Source organism: Ciconia boyciana, chromosome 13 (genome assembly GCF_034638445.1).
Source record: "Ciconia boyciana chromosome 13, ASM3463844v1, whole genome shotgun sequence".
Classification (NCBI taxonomy): domain Eukaryota; kingdom Metazoa; phylum Chordata; class Aves; order Ciconiiformes; family Ciconiidae; genus Ciconia; species Ciconia boyciana.
Window position 1 is genome coordinate 826653 of NC_132946.1, and position 15351 is coordinate 842003.

At 49.4% G+C, this 15351-nt stretch overlaps 1 protein-coding gene across 2 annotated transcripts; it reads right to left on the reverse strand.

Annotated features, from left to right (window-relative positions):
* Positions 1–171: 171 nt before the first annotated feature.
* Positions 172–15344, reverse strand: GGA2 (golgi associated, gamma adaptin ear containing, ARF binding protein 2). Of its 2 annotated transcripts, XM_072878001.1 has the most exons (17): positions 15042–15344; positions 14292–14376; positions 13026–13101; positions 12391–12489; positions 10438–10561; positions 9002–9105; positions 8422–8502; positions 7374–7511; positions 6177–6258; positions 5107–5226; positions 4665–4832; positions 4337–4407; positions 3910–4061; positions 2919–3088; positions 1768–1937; positions 1212–1322; positions 172–577 (listed from the first exon to the last, which is right to left on the reverse strand). In XM_072878001.1, the coding sequence occupies exons 1-17, from the start codon at positions 15073–15075 to the stop codon at positions 467–469; spliced, it is 1896 nt and encodes a 631-aa protein (XP_072734102.1). In that variant the 5' UTR covers positions 15076–15344; the 3' UTR covers positions 172–466. The 2 variants fall into 2 exon arrangements, 1 of the variants encoding a protein (XP_072734102.1); XR_012044927.1 differs by lacking the exon at positions 172–577 and having other exon boundaries at positions 1216–1322; positions 1768–1873.
* Positions 15345–15351: the final 7 nt, after the last annotated feature.

The window sequence follows — 15351 nt, forward strand, 5'->3', positions numbered from 1 at the left end:
CCAATTATTAAACTGTTCTTATCTCAACCCACGAGTTTTCTTACTTTTGCTCTTCCGATTCTCTCCCCCATCCCACCGGGGGGGAGGGTGAGTGAGCAGCTGGGTGGTGCTTAGTTACCAACTGGGGCTAAACCACAACAGTTTGCCTTTTTTTTTTTTTTAATTGACAAAGAAAAAGTAATGGGGAAGAGAGAAAATTGGCCCAGAAAGCAGCAGGAAACACTTGTATGGAAGAAGCATTAAGGCTCCCAGGCCGCAGGGCTCTACAGCAGTCTCCTGTAAAGCAGCATCAGAAAAAGGCCGTGGCAAGAGCAGCCAGTTGACGCTCCTCCTGCCAGACACCCGCACAGAAACCAAAAGGAAGGAGGAGATGGCGGATCCCGAGGAAAGGAGCCACTGCGGAGTCCAGGCCGGCATTGCTGGCACACAGTCCGTCCCCATCCACCGCTAAGGCAATATGGCAACTTCAGCTCCTGCCCCAGAGCTCTGCTTCTGGGAAGCCAGTCACCTCTCCCACCTCACTGAAGGGCTGCACGCCTTGCGTGAACTCTAGTTTGTATCTCAGTCGGATGGGATCCTATGAGAGAAAGGAACAGAGAGAGGGGGACGTCACCGCTGCAGATTCCTGGGTCCCCTTCAGCCTTACCCCGGCAGCCTTGCTGCCGTGAATCGCTCTCTGAAAGGGGACAGTAACGCTTCAGCCATGCGGAAGCTCCGCACAGAACAAGACCTGGATCCTTGTAAGATACGTGAGGAGTGCCTGGGAGACCTGTGCAAGCTACTCAAGGGCATGCTTGGCAATCCAGGTCTGGCCAACCTTCTCAGGGACAGAGGATTCCTTACACCAAATCTTCAGTCTCATAATTATTCATCAATGCAACAGAACTGCCACCCATCGCTTGTGCCTTGCGTGGCCTCATGTTCCATCAGTTGCAAACATCTGCACAGTGTCTACACCAGGTGCCATCACTGCAGGTAGACAGAAGCAGAACTGTGCAGGCCCCTGCAGCAACCGCCCATTCGATCCTTCAGATTATAGCTCTGGAAAGCTGTTTCAGTGGGAAAAATGTTTTCCCAGCACAGCCCAGACTGCTCTGTCTCCCCTGCATCTCCCCACTAATAAATACTCTGTCTTTCCTACAAACACCCCACCCGCTACAGTGACATTCCGCGTGCTCCACCAGCACGGGATCCTCAACCACCGCACGTACCTTGCGCGGATTGGCGAGCAGCAGGACCTGGGATACCACCGCGGGGGGGAGAAGAGGGCTGAAGGCTGGCAGCTCGGAGCCCGATGCTGGCTGTAACTTTATTTTCATGGTCTGAAAGAGAAAACAAAGGGAATGCTTTTTGGTCAACGCTGAAAAAGGGCTGGGAGTATTCCCAAGCCACAGAGCTGGTTAAAGATACGTCAGCCAGATTTTGTCATTTAATGAAAAGCATGCCTGTCCACAGCCTACATCTAAAGGCAGATATTCCTAAATAGACAATTCTGTGCTGCATGTACACAGGCAGAACGAGTGCCTTACCCAGGAGGCTAACGCAGCGTGTCTGGAGCCCTGTCTAGTTGTCTCAAGGCCAGGGAAATACTCTGTGAAACAGGCACCGGGGCCACAGGCACCACCATACAACAGGCTCACCGTTCAGGGGAAGCGAGCCACGCAATTTCCAATGAGCAAGGCAAATCCTAAGCAAGAAATGGCGAACCTTCTCCTCGGGACATTTCTCAGTAGTCGCGCTCTCTGCTACTCGTCATAGGCTTCTCACCTTTGGGACTGCAGCCTGGAACGCTATGTCCTTAATTGGTTGAGCTGATGTGCTCAGCATGGAAAGAACCAGCACCAGCACATCTGGTCGGCCAGGAGCCGGGTCTCTGGAGAAGTGGAGCATAGCTTTGAAACCATTCCTATCGTACACAGTAAGTGGACAGATACTGCCTGCCGGAGACAAAAGGAGAATCAGAAACAAAGCATGGATCCCCCTCCCTTCTGAGGGCAGAACAGCAAAGGCAGGATAAGGAACAGCAGAAAGGAACCATGCATACAAACTTTTACTTCCTCCAGCAAACTCACAGACCAAGCAGCATACAGCACCTGCCTGTGATTTACATTTCGCCTCTAGGGCAGGGAAAGGAATCGGAATGTCTAAATTAGAGATTTAGCAGCTCGGATTTCAACAGTCAGCTAGAGATGTCAGGTACGAATCCAATAGAGATACGATGGGAAAAGCAAAATGTAACTCTCTGGCACACACAGGACTTAGCCCTTTATCACCAGTGCCTGATAAATCCACATCTGACTATCCCCCATCCAGCTCTTCCAAAACCTGGGAAATCCTTCACTTGAGAGACTGAAGTCGGAAGGCGATCAGGTCAGAACGTCCTTGTACCTGTCCTCTTCCAAAAGTAGCCATGGCCAAGGCTCTGCTGTCCTCGGAACAGGACGTGCCCTGCTCCGAGACACTGGGGTGCCACGCGCCCAGGGTAACGCTCCGTGAAGTGGTTGCAGGGCCGGGCCATCCAGTGTCGAATCGAAAAGCAGAGGTGGAAAGAACAGCTCTGCTTTAGGAAGCGGGACAGCTCCCACCCATAGATATCTTTTAAGCCTCTGGAGAAGAATTGCTTGAAGCCTGATTAAAGGTGCTAAGGGCAAACAGTTTAAAAGCACATCACAAAGGTTAGCCAGGGCAGGAGACTCCTGACTACTGAGTAGGGAGGACAAGGACATTTCCATGGTACGATCCCTAGCACTAGCTCAAATTCTCAGATATGTGAAGTCCTTCATAGAATAGTCATTACTTTTCTCCAGCCAACCCCCACAGCATGAAGCTACTTTGGCTTGCTCCCCTGCAAAAATCACAGAAGAGCTCTAGTAAGCCTCTAGTAAGCAGAGCTGGGGCACAGAGATCATTGCACTTACTCGGTGTAATTGAAATTAAAGGGACAAAAAGGTTTTCTAGAGAAGCGTCATGGGAAGCTGGATGCAAAGAGGCAGCAGGCTTCAGCTCGTAGCCTAGGCTGGAGAATGAAGTATTTGCCATTGAGCTATTTGGAAGATCTGGAAAGGGCAATTTCATTGGTGATAAATCCCTGGAAAGAAAAGCATGTAGAAAGCTTATATTAACTGGGGAGACTGCATGGTATTTACCATCTTCTGCTGCGTCCATTTTGTGTTCCCAATCCCTCATCACTTTTAGGTATAAAGAACGTACAAGCTAACACGCTCTTGAGTTCTTGAGAAATTCAAAAACTGTCTCTATTTTATATGGAAGAAGCTGCTGTTTCAGCATTCATTAAGGCAGCCTTTGATTTCTGTTACTAATGTGAAACCATTTCAGGGCTTTGGAAGTCTACTCTGCCCATGCACAGACTCTCTGGAGCTCTAGTCAGTGAGATTAAAATAAGTTCTAGCTCAAAGACAATGCAGGAGGCTGGGAATCACCAGTGGAATTTCTTGGCCCGTATTATGGCAGACTGGATAAGCGTATCGTAACAGTCACGTGCTCTGAAGATCTGTGGATGATTCATTTGGTTCACAAACTGTTAGGCTTCCACTGAATGCCTGGAAACTACTTTGTCACAGCCTGAAGAAAGCTGGGGAAAGTATTTTTTGAGTCACAGGTTATTATAAGAAGACCTGACTGTAAGGTTTTTGTTCTTTAGCTCAAGATCCCCTCGTTACTAAGCCATGGGATTTGTCTCCCCACGTTTCTGACCCTTGGAAGGTCCCAGAGTGCCATTACATAAAGTGCACTTAACAGGTGCATAACTGCTGCTTGAGAGCCAACGCGCAGATGGATAGCTCGCCATCCCTAACCAGTTGCAGTTGAAAGGTTTTTCCTAAACCTCACTGCTGTAAAACAGTATTCCTCATCTCCAAAGTCGGACTGTATTATGCAGAGTTTGCTTACAAAGATAATGTCTTGGTCCTGGGTGGCGGAGAGAGCTGATCAACCAGGCCCTGAAATTCATTCTTCTCTGAGCAGCCGTCTTCCCAGCTCTCCTGCAGCCCCAGCGTTTGCACAGCACTTACGATTTCACTATATCCATTGCGTACAGCAGTCTGAAAAATAAGGCACCTCTGGGTCATGCTATAGAACCTCAGCAAAAATCAGACCTGTTCCACTGAAAACAATCTCATTTTTTAATAACACTACTGAAAGTAGTAATAAATATGAGTAATCTGGTTGCAAACTGCAACCGAGAAATTCATTGCAGAGCAGGAGGATTCCAGTTTCCCATCAGAATAGAGTGGCATTAGCAAAGGCTGCCAGAGAAAGGTGGGAGATCAAGAATCCTGTCTGATTTTTGTCCTTTGTACCTTACAGACTAACATACCTGAGGATCACTCCCCTCTGCTAAGCCAAAATCAGGTGGTGGTTTCTGCACAACAGGAGAGTCGCCGAGACCTAAGAAAGATGCCAAAATGCCACCGATCAATTACAGAAAACAAGGGTTTTCCATAGGTTCTTCCTTTGTTGTCTAACAGCAGTTTGACTACAGTCCAACACCATTAAAGAAACTACATTCTTGAAAACTTAGAACTCTGGCTGAAAGGGTCTACTTTCTCTTAGGACCGACATTAAAGTCAAAGTTCTCCTATCTTTATTAAACGCCACGAACCCTAGTAACAAGGGTAACACTGTACTGAATTGCACACACAAACCTAATGACTTCAACTCCTCATCGAGCAGACAGGTAGAGGTTGTGCTGCCGTGGCGGGAGGCAGTGGCTGTGTTTGCAACGTGGTCTGTAGGAGACTGGGACGTCGCCTCCAGTTCGGAGAAGTCAATCAGTGTATAGCTCTTCATGCGCCTTGGGGCTGTCCGGCATGCTTTGGGAACAGCAGAAAGAGTTAAAGAGAAACCTCCTGAAAGGAACGGTGTATTTGTGGGTACAGGCATGCCCAAAAGGACTCAGAGGTGAAGAACTTCGGGAATATTTTCTATCAACCATACGTAAAAGAAAATGATGGTTACATAATAGTTTTCCTGTGGTAGAGGATTTTCTCCACATTTATTCTCCGAGAAGCACTTCCCTTCCAAACTCCACTCATACAGGACATGCAGGAGCAGAGCTGTTGTGGAACGCTGCAGGATGCTCTTTACCTGGTGCATCAGCGGAGCCGGTGGCTGAACCTCCTCCACCACCATTTTCATGGCTGGCTACAACCTGCCTGTACTGTCCGAGCGCCTGTGTGAGCTTGTCATTGGCCTGCAGTATCTCAGCTGGAAAACAAGAGAAGAAACAAAATATTAATATTCTAACACGAGGGTCAGTTCCACGGCACTCTCCAAACTGCTCACAAGAAAGGTACAGTTCATCTAAGGACCTGCCTGGAGCGAAGTCTAGCGGGGCAATCTGCGTTAAGATCCTGGCTAGTTTTTCATTCCATTTTCTGAAGTGCAGCATTTTGCACATACATCTGCTGATTTCGGGCCTCTCTCATTTACCGAGATCACTTTGAAATCTGATCCTATCTCTAAAGTACTTATAGTTCCTGCCATCTCTTATGCACTTCGTTGTTCTCCGCAAGTTTTCCGAGTGTACTTGAGGCTGTAATCCAGCACTCCGCAGCGGAAGAACCCTGGCATTCATGGGTATGAACGCAATGTTTGAGGCACAGCTGAGCTCTTACGGTTGCTCTTTAAGATGTCTGTTCAGCGAGACATCACTTCAGTCAGGTTTTCAACGTATACGGACAAGACTGTGAAATGCAATCCTCTGGGAAGGGCTAAATTTCACAACTGTGGAATTCAAAGATTCTGCTCATATGACCCTCCTCAGCGTATTACTTAAGAAATTTAAAAAATATTCTCCCTTCTGTGTTGATAGACAGAGAGAACTTCACTCTCTGTAGAGAAAAGACCTCAAAAGCCTTCAGTTCTCTGAACATCAGAACTCCAAAAACTCTGAAAACCACCTTGGCTGGAAGAAACTGGATTCACTGTTTAATTCTGGGCTCCACGTGAAAATTAATAGCTTCCTTGGAGAGGAGTGGGAGGAGACTTACGCCACTTCCCATGGCCATGGTTTAAAGGTGAAAGTGGAAAACTTTGCCATCACCAGGGTAGCAGCTAAGCATTCCCCCTCTCAGAGGAAGAGCATACCCCACTTGTCAAAGGAAAGGTAGACAAACCTAACCACAAAGAAATCCAAGGTCAGCGTTGGCTCTTACCTAGAGCCTCGTCGTCATCAACCGTCTCACTGGCAAGGCGAAAGAGCAGCGGCCTGAGCTTCTCACAGCGTTGAAACAGAGTCTGTGGAAGGAAACGTTTCACGTCATTGCTCAGGAGATCCCAGACACTCTCACACTTCTCTGTCCCCTGACCACCTGTAATTGATGCTACGTCTAGAACAGGAAGATGCACTTTCTGCCCAGGTCCAGGCAAAGGGTATCAATGCTGCGTGTTGCTGCACTCTCAGAAACCCGCAGTGGCCTGGAAGCACAGCCACTGGAACGAGGAGGCTTTGCTGGTATCTTCGCAGCAATCGCATCCTCTCTCTGCATACAGGTGTAAGGCAGATCAGTGTAAAATTACTCAATTTAAAAGTATCCAGGAGTGAATAGCACTCGGAGGGAAGCATTACGACCGTCAGTTGCAACTACCATCAGGCAATGCAAAGCCGATTACGGCTCTCTTCTCGGCGTTTTAGGAAGCGAGGAGGCACGGAGGCAGCCGCTTTTCCAGTCTGAAAGTAGGGTCTCTTCCATCTACAGCAGCAGCCCTCCCCAAAGGGATCTAACTCCAAACTCTGCTGTCACATACAGCCACAGAAGAAGTTCTTACCTACAAAAATTCAGTTGTCTAAAGTTTTTTTTAATTTGAGAGTCTGGTAGGCATCCTAGCGGAGTTTCAGGTATTTGGAGGCCATAAAGCTATTTGGACAGCCCTATCAGTGCCATCAAATGTTTCCTCAATTTACTGATGCTTATAAGCAGCAGCAGACCAGGGAACTTGGAGCAGAAAGAGGGGAATCACAGAAACCATAGCACAAGCTGAAGAATCCACAGCTTTCAGCTTCTCTGGTCAGATCTCATCCCACCCACCTAACCATGCCCAGGCTCAAGGGGATTCCCGCGTGTTCTGCCACTGCTGGAGGAAGAACCATTTCCCCAGAAGATACCACAAGAGCAGCAGCTAACCTGGACAGAAACTCAAACCGGCACAGCAGGAGACGGTTCCATTCCAACTTCCACTACACTGACGGGAGGGATGGTTATTCATCAAATATGTTGGAAATATTTGCTGTGGTAATGCTGTTTCCCTGGCAGAAGCGGAGTGCACCGTGCTGCCCTTTGAATCCCCTTGCTCTGGGCCCTCCCAGCCACGGCAGTCAAAAGAACCTCTTATGCAGGAAAAAGAGCATTTACCTGTAGCGTCTCCTGGTCAGATTTGGATAATTCTTGTCTCTTGTAGTTTTCCAGTAATTCATCCATATGTTTAACATTCTCGGAAACCTCACTGATGGTACTCACTCTTCTGGATGCCTTAGCCGACTTTTCTTGTTCCTTTGATGAAAAATGAAATAAAATAGATGATGATTTGGCTAAGACAGCCAGTGCACGCGTTTGGCTGGGTGACTCTGGATCACACTTGTTGGGGAGTTGCTTCCTACTAATATCTTATTGCAGGTAGAGGAGGCACAAAGCAGCGCGGGTAAGGATTCACCCCCCAACAGCTCCAGCATCGGTGCTGCACCGCACCTCCCTGTCAAGGGTGGAGATGGAAACCTCCTGCCCTTCTCGGGGCAGCCGGGCACGTGCATAAGAATTCATCTCACCACTGGTACGAGTAAGACTTCAAAATTAGAGCTGGGAGTTGGTGGGTTCTGCCATACAGAAGGACACTCTCAGAACAACTGCAGGGATTTCGTTAAACCAGACCAAATCTCCTATTTATGCAGAGAATTGGGGTGCCCTTTCAGATGGAAAATGAAAAGATGCACCAGGCATGCACACACACATTGCTTGTAGAAAAGAGGCAGTTCTCTACAGGCGTGGCTTTTTTCCACCTGGGAACTGAGTTTATTTTTGGAAACTTTCTATCACTAATGCGGTACTACTGCCAGGATCCCACTGAAGTGGAAGTCTTCTGCCATACAGGCTCCTGCGTATAAATACTCCCTCTTCCTGGCAATGGCATATTTTAGGGAAACAAAACAAAACAATCCCACACTGTATCTTCAAAATAACAAATATTGAAAATCGTCCCTCCTCTGGGGCAGCTTAAACAGTTCCCCTGAGACTGACGTCGCGGCAAGGTTCCCATTGCCACCTCTTGGTGTTCCCTTTAATACCAAGAAGGTGGCAGGCACTACGGGGGTCAGGGATAGAGGGCCCGCTGTCAAAAACTGAATTGCCCAGTCCCCTCCCACCCTCCCCGGCTGCAGACACAGCTTCTGACCCAAGGAGCTCCCACCTCTTTAATCATGCTCTTGATCAGACGGTTGGCAGCCAGCAGGTCTTCAGAGTGGTTGCTCTTTAGAAGCCTTGCTAAGAGCTGTTGAGGGGAAAGCATTGGGCAGCAGTGAGCAGCAGTCTCTAGGCACGGTACTGCAGACACACACCACATAAGAGCAGATATTGAGAGACACCCAGTCGTAATGGTTTCCATAATCCTGGAAATACGTGGGCTCGTGTCCCATAATCTCGTCCTGATTATACAGCTGCCTCTTACAGCTGCCTGCACACACAGTTTGGCTCTCTGGCAGTAGGAACTCTCTGGCTCTGCAGAACTTCTGTAAGACCCGGAGAAGCCCTCCCTCGGGAAAATTTAATAGAAACTGATATTTTTCTGTAAAAAAGCTTCACTTTTTACTAAGCAAAAATTTCTGGCAAAGCATCAAAGAATTCTCTGGCTCCTGCACAGCAAGAAGTATTAGCATTATTTGGAAGATACTCTGTCTGAAACAGCAAAAGCTCCCAAAATATGACTGAGCCTGTTTTCTCATCAGTACAAATCAGAGTGGGGGGGTAGGCCTGAAAACCCTAAGGTTTACCTTAGATTTCTCTTCATCTTTGTCAAAAATAGAATTCTGAGGTCTCGGAGAAGGGGGAGGTAAAATTTTGTCTTCTGGCAATTTGGGGTCTTCTTTTACAATCCCTGGAACGGGTAACGATATTTGTTCAGTGATGCCTGAGCTGTTGAAACACCAATGCTCAACAATGCATTGGATTTTGCACCTATTTCCTTCACCCCTCCCCAGAACTTTCCAGAATGAGATGGAGAAGCAAGGAGTTACCTTAGCACACACCCAGACAAAAGACTTCCCTCTCTCCCTTGAATTAAGCACAGGCCAAATGAGATTTTCAGGGTAGAAAATAAAATCCGGGTGTGCTGAGCTCCCTCTGGGTGAATCGCTAAAATTCTCCCTTAGCAAGAGGAGTGGGAGCACACCAGTACTGACCTCGGAGCACGCAGGACTGCCACAATCAGTACGGCCATAAAGTGTCGGGCACCAAACACACGCAACCGAGTCCCAAAGGAGCCCTTAACGTCAGCAGTGATTCTGTGGACGTCCCCCTCCTGCCCCTCCAGCCAGCGCTTCCAGCAGCAGCAGCCGCTGACCACGCAGGCGTTGGATGGGCAGCGGTCCCCGAGAGCTGCCTGCCCAGCACCCCTGCTCGCCCTGCACCCCTGCCCAGCACCCCTGCCCAGCACCCCTGCACCCCTGCCCAGCACCCCTGCACCCTCGCCCAGCACCCCTGCACCCTCGCCCAGCACCCCTGCACCCCTGCCCAGCACCCCTGCACCCCTGCCCAGCACCCCTGCCCAGCACCCCTGCCCGCAGCAGCAGCCGCACAAAGGAAAGGCAGTGATGGTGAGGAAGCTTTCCACAGCAGGACTCGGGGGACGGCTTGCAAAGCCATTTGATGCTCAAAGATGCACAAAGCAAGCCTGGTGGGAAGCATTTAACAATAAATTCCCTAATTCCCCTGAGCTTCTGCAGAAAGTGTTTTGGCATTTTCTTAGTTAAGCGATGAAACTTATTAGCTGGGATAACAAGACGGGATTGGGCAAATTTCTGGATGACAATACCATTAAGGACTATTATTAAATGTGATGGAATGGATGAAAAGTCCAGCTCAGGATCTCTCTGAACCCATCCCTCATAATCCTGGGAGAGTATTCCAGGGCACAGATGACTCTGCGTTTGTCCTGTGCCTCTTCCCTGCGCAACAGTGGTGAGCACTGTGTGAGCAGAGGCCGCAAGGCTAGCCTGATCTTTGGCTGTTCTTTGGTAAATCTCTTCAAACAGTTACATGCATCCTTAAGTACCCAAACAGCCTTGTCAGTGTGGCCTTTGTCCTTTTTCCCTTACGCACAACATTTTATGAAAGAAGCTGAGTCACAAATTAAAGAGGACAGATATCTGTGGTCTGAAACCATGTGACTTGGAAGGCTAAAAAGGAAACTGAAATAACAGAACTAAACCTTGTTTCTTCAGCATCTGATAAGCATCCCGGATTTTAACTTCCTGAGGAAACCAGACTGTCCAACTGAATATTACTTCTGTGACTCTTGACTTGACTTTTTCTGAAGACCAGGTTCCATAGTACTGAAAACAAAACAAAAAAGTGAAGCAAGACAAAACAGATTAAAACCAAAGAATTAGTGCCAGATCTGGCACATGGGTCTAGCCCCAAGTTGTTTGGTGCTGAGAGCAAGCAGCAGATGGATTCCTAACACTCTGTTCACAGTGGTGCCAACCGCGTATCTTGTGGTATAGGAAACAGCGTGTATAGCTGTGGCTGTAAATACAAGGAACGCCATTAAGCGTATGATAATTACATAAATACTATATGACAATCACGTAAATACTATATGACAATCAAAATGAAACCACTTCAAAACTTCTCTGACCAGTTATTGAATCCAAAACCAAAAGTAGGTTGGTTTACTTAAGTGAAAACAGTTCTGTGCTTGACTTTAAATACTTTCCTTAACTGCTTGCAATGCAAACAGCACCACTGGCCTCAGCCAGAGCCAGACAAATGAAAACTGAACAAAATGAGAAACGAAAGCTATTGTCTTTTTTCAGCATCCGGACATTTTCTCCGATTTCTCTCATTATTGCCTACAAGCACTCACTTTTATGTATTATAAAAACGTCAGGAAGAATGATAAAAGCCATACACAAACCTCCAAAACACTAGGCATTTTAAACTCATAAAATGATACCTGTTTTGTCAAAACAGCCAACAAAACTCTCTGTAGTGATACATTCTTTAAACTTTGTTGTTTCACTGAAACACCTTTACCAAACCTGGCACCGAGAGAAGAGGTTTTGCTGCTCGGTTAAACATTTCTCTGAAATCAGCTTTTTGCACCTCTGCAATCGAGGTGATGTAATGAAAAATGAAGCCTGTACAAGCGGTAAATGTGTGCAGGACCCACTAAAAAGGGGAATCGATTACCGCGTTGCTGAGAAAGGTATTTAAGAAAGTCCCAGGCCGGCTGTGTGATGCAGAGAGGAGCGAGGCATGAAGATCACGCAGCCTCTGATAAAACAGGTCTCCATTTTTCATCATGAGAGGCACTGCCAGGGGACCCAGCGCATCCACTCTGAACTCACAGCTCGCTCAGCTTCTCAGACTCAACTTCTCCTTTCTGACAGCTGCTCCTCTTCTCAGGAGGCAGCGGTTGCACTCAGAAGCAAAGTAACTGCTCCACAGCAGGGAGCAGGAATGAATATATTGAATATATTGAATGAATACGTTGCGAGCCAGGAAGCGGAGCAGCAGGAAGGGACTAACAGCTTCCACGTTAGCTACAGCCGGTCCCTTCCCGCTCCCCCGAGCCAGGGCTGTCACTGCCCGGCTTTCAGGACACCCTCAGCAGGACCCCAGAGGGGTGCACGGGCGCAGGACCGTCAGGCGACGGTGGAGCGAGCGCTGCGCCGGTGCTGCTGAAGTCCAGTCCCCCCGCCGCTACCCAAGCTGATCCTGCCCCACGAACAGGACCCAAACCCAGGCTAACCTTTGCCAGGGGAAAGCAGGAAGGAGAGCAGCCGGAGCGTGAGGACAGAGCATAAGACGACACGGGAGAGGCTCTGGGCAGCTCCTGGCACCTCTGTCCTCTCCGCTTCCCCAGCCAAAGGTCTGTAAATCACCGAGAGGCAAAGGGGCCACAGGAACAATTTCAAGTTCCTCCAGAGCATCTGACTGTCCCAGCAGAGTTGGGAGAAACCACAAGGAAAGAGCTTTTCACAGAAAGAGCCCCTGGCTCACATCTTTTACAGGGGGATTCACATCCAGTCCTTGTGCTTAGAGGCACAGAACGAATTCTGCTCTACTTCTATGTGAGATTAATTCTAAGTATTCATATCCAGCATGAAATAAACAGTATGTCCTACCTGCTATGTCCAGCATAACCGTGACTACCTACCTTTGGGGAAAGCACTTTAATCAGCTCATTCAGAAACCTGAATTTTGCTATTTCATTGTGAAATCTTTCACCGCAGTTATTCACGCAGGTCTCTAGCACCTGCAGAAAACAAAACAGTACCAAACAGAAACTGTACACACAGGTCTCGGGGAATTTCTTAAAAACCTCATAACTATCTTAACTGCCATTATAATACTAAATCTAAGAACTTTCTGGCACTACACTCACAAATACAAGATACTGAGGAAGTTGTGCAGCAAGAACGTGTATTTTTCCTTCATGCAACCTTCTTAAGCAGCAGGTTTAAGACCGTCTGCTGTCTGCTCTGTTCTACCCATCATTAATAACTTTTGGGCCACTGACCCTGTGGTGGGACCACAGGCCAAACAGCAAGAGCTGCAGACCACTGAAACACCTCAGCAGAACGACATGGGAAGGAACGACAGCGGTTACTCCCTCCGTTATACCCTGGTTTCTGTATTCCTTGTGCAATGGAAAGTTAAAAGGGAGAGACATCTAAGAGAAAGAGAAAGGGAGAGACATCTAAGAGGAAAAGAAGAGACAGCTACACTGTCTCTACCCCCCAAACTCTATTTCCAACTTGCCTCTCTTTGCACGTGGATGAAAGCACTTACTGTGAGAGCATGGAGAGCTTCCATCTCCTGAGGTGACTGTATTTTATGTGCCAGCAGCCTCGGTGCAAGCGATGGGCTGGGGAGTAGCAGAAGCAAGTCAGACAGCACACAAGTTCCCAGGAAAAACAAATGCTGCTAATTTTGTCCTGCAGAGAAGAGCAACTGCCGGATTCACAACCTGCTACATCAGGCAGCCTTCCTCTGGCAGAGCGCTGGCCTGGGGCACGCACACATGCACGAGGGGCGAGAGATCACAGCATCGTATAGGTTGGAAAAGACCTTTAAGATCATCGAGTCCAACTGTAAACCTAACACTGCCAAGCCCACCACTACACCATGGCCCTCAGCACCTCATCCAAACGGCTTTTAAATCCCTCCAGGGATGGGGACTCCACCACTGCCCTGGGCAGCCTGGTCCAATGCTTGAGAACCCTTCCAGTGAAGTAAAATGTCCTAATATCCAGTCTAAACCTCCCCTGGCGCAACTGGAGGCCGTTTCCTCTCGTCCTATCGCTTGTTACTTGGGAGAAGCAGCTTGAAGCAGCGTGTGTGACCCCACTGCTGTCCTCCAGCCATGGCGAGGGGCTGTCCCCTCGGAGGGAGCCAGCTGGGAGGGGCTGGGGGCTCTCCCTGGGCAAGCACGGGGAGATGGAGCTGGCTCTGCCGTCACAGGAGCCGTGATTCACAGCCCGACCCAGCCTGCTGACGGCTCGCACACGCGCTGCTGGGGGAGACGGGTCCCAGACCCGGGCTCTGCGTACGCAGGTCTTTGCGTAAAGAGACGATCACTAAGCTTTGACAGGCCATTTGCTTAACTAGTTCCTGCTGCTTCCCACGGAGCCCAGACTGTCAGCTGGAAGGCAGGGAAGTCCCAGCAGAGATCTCCCACCTCTCTGAAAGGAAAAGCCGAGGCTGAGCTCCCTCAGGGCTTCCCTGCAGAACCCCACGCAGGTGTCCTCGGCCAGTCTCCCACGGTGGGAGGGCACGGCGGCAGGACCTGCTGCCGCGTGGGTTGCACTAATGGGTGTCAGGGCCCGTTCCTAGACATCAGCTCCACCACGCTGGCGTACACCTCTTTGCAGCTGATTTACCCGTTCTTGCACAGGCACTCTCAGGAGCAGCAGAGCCCAGCGAGCGCTCCCAGCTGTCTCTCCAGGCTGCCCACCCCGCGGCTTACAGGTCCCATTCCCCCCCGCAGCCATGAGAGAAGCTCGGAGCCAGACACACAGCCCAGAGCAAATACAAAGAGCCGTCTGTCTGCCTTACCCTTCTATGTCGGCGTTCACCTGGTCACAGAACCGCTGGATGCATTCCCAGTTTTCCTCGGGGATACTTGGGTCAGTGGCTTTATCTTACACAGGAAAAAAAAAAATCATAAAGAAAGAAAAAACAGCCTCAGTGCGAGAGGCGTGTAAGCGAGCGGCACAAGGCAGGAAGCGGCTCAGACCTCGCACTGCACCAGCCGCTTTAGGGCTTTTTGTAAAAGAGGCAGAAATGGAAGACACAGGATGAGCAGGAAACAGCTGTTACTAAAATCTGCCTAAAAATACAGTCCCGAGTACACACTCCTAAAGAGACAAAGTCAGGCACAAACTGAGGAGTTGAAAGCAGCAACAGCGCGATGTTGCTTTCAGCACAGAGCACGAGAAACTGTTAAAAAGCATTTAAAGGCAGCTCTCCCAGAACCGGACTGCAAACCTCGCCGTGCTGGAACACAGGCACGGTTTACCCTTTTGCAACAGGGCTGCACGAGTGCCCATCCCAAAGCTCTGAACTGAGGAAAACAGTCTTTTTTGGCTTTATCCACTCCCCGGTCCAGCACTCAAACAGCTTTGGCAGGACTGGGGCTGAGGATGGGGAGGGGAGATGGGGAGCAGGAGAGATGCAGCAGGTTAAGACAGCACCCACGAACATCACCCTGAAAGGGCTCCGTGGAGGAGACGGACCCTTCTCTACGGAGCTGAAGCTGCTCCGGTGCCCACCCAGTCGGGGCCCCTGGCCCCCAGCCCCACTCACTGAGCCACTGCTCCAGCTCCCCGGTGCCAGCCATGGACTCTCGCTCCGCTCCGCTGCGAGCGGGAAGCAGATCCACTCGCCGTTGCTCCTTGCCCGCCGCCGCCTGCCCCTGTGGGAAGCCCACGCAAGTTTTCGTGGCGTGGAAGCGTACGCTGTGGGCGTGGGCTGGCTGGGTAAACCATTTCCCTCCACCCCTCCGGCAGCTCCTCCCCTCGCTGGCGTGCAGACCGAGCACACGCTGGCGAGAACGGAGTCAAAAGTCACCACATTCATTTAATAATGAAAAGGTTGTTATCCAAAAGAGGAAAAA

What these genes read in the sequence shown, in the direction of transcription:
- GGA2 (XM_072878001.1), bottom strand. Translation starts at nt 15,075, where the DNA reads ATGGCTGGCACCGGGGAGCTGGAGCAGTGGCTCA. An exon ending in GGAGCTGGAGCAGTGGCTCA is followed by an intron (nt 14,377 to 15,041) that starts GTGAGTGGGGCT and finishes TTCCTGTGTAAG; the next exon opens with ATAAAGCCACTGACCCAAGT. An exon ending in TTAAAGTGCTTTCCCCAAAG is followed by an intron (nt 10,562 to 12,390) that starts GTAGGTAGTCAC and finishes TTTTGTTTTCAG; the next exon opens with TACTATGGAACCTGGTCTTC.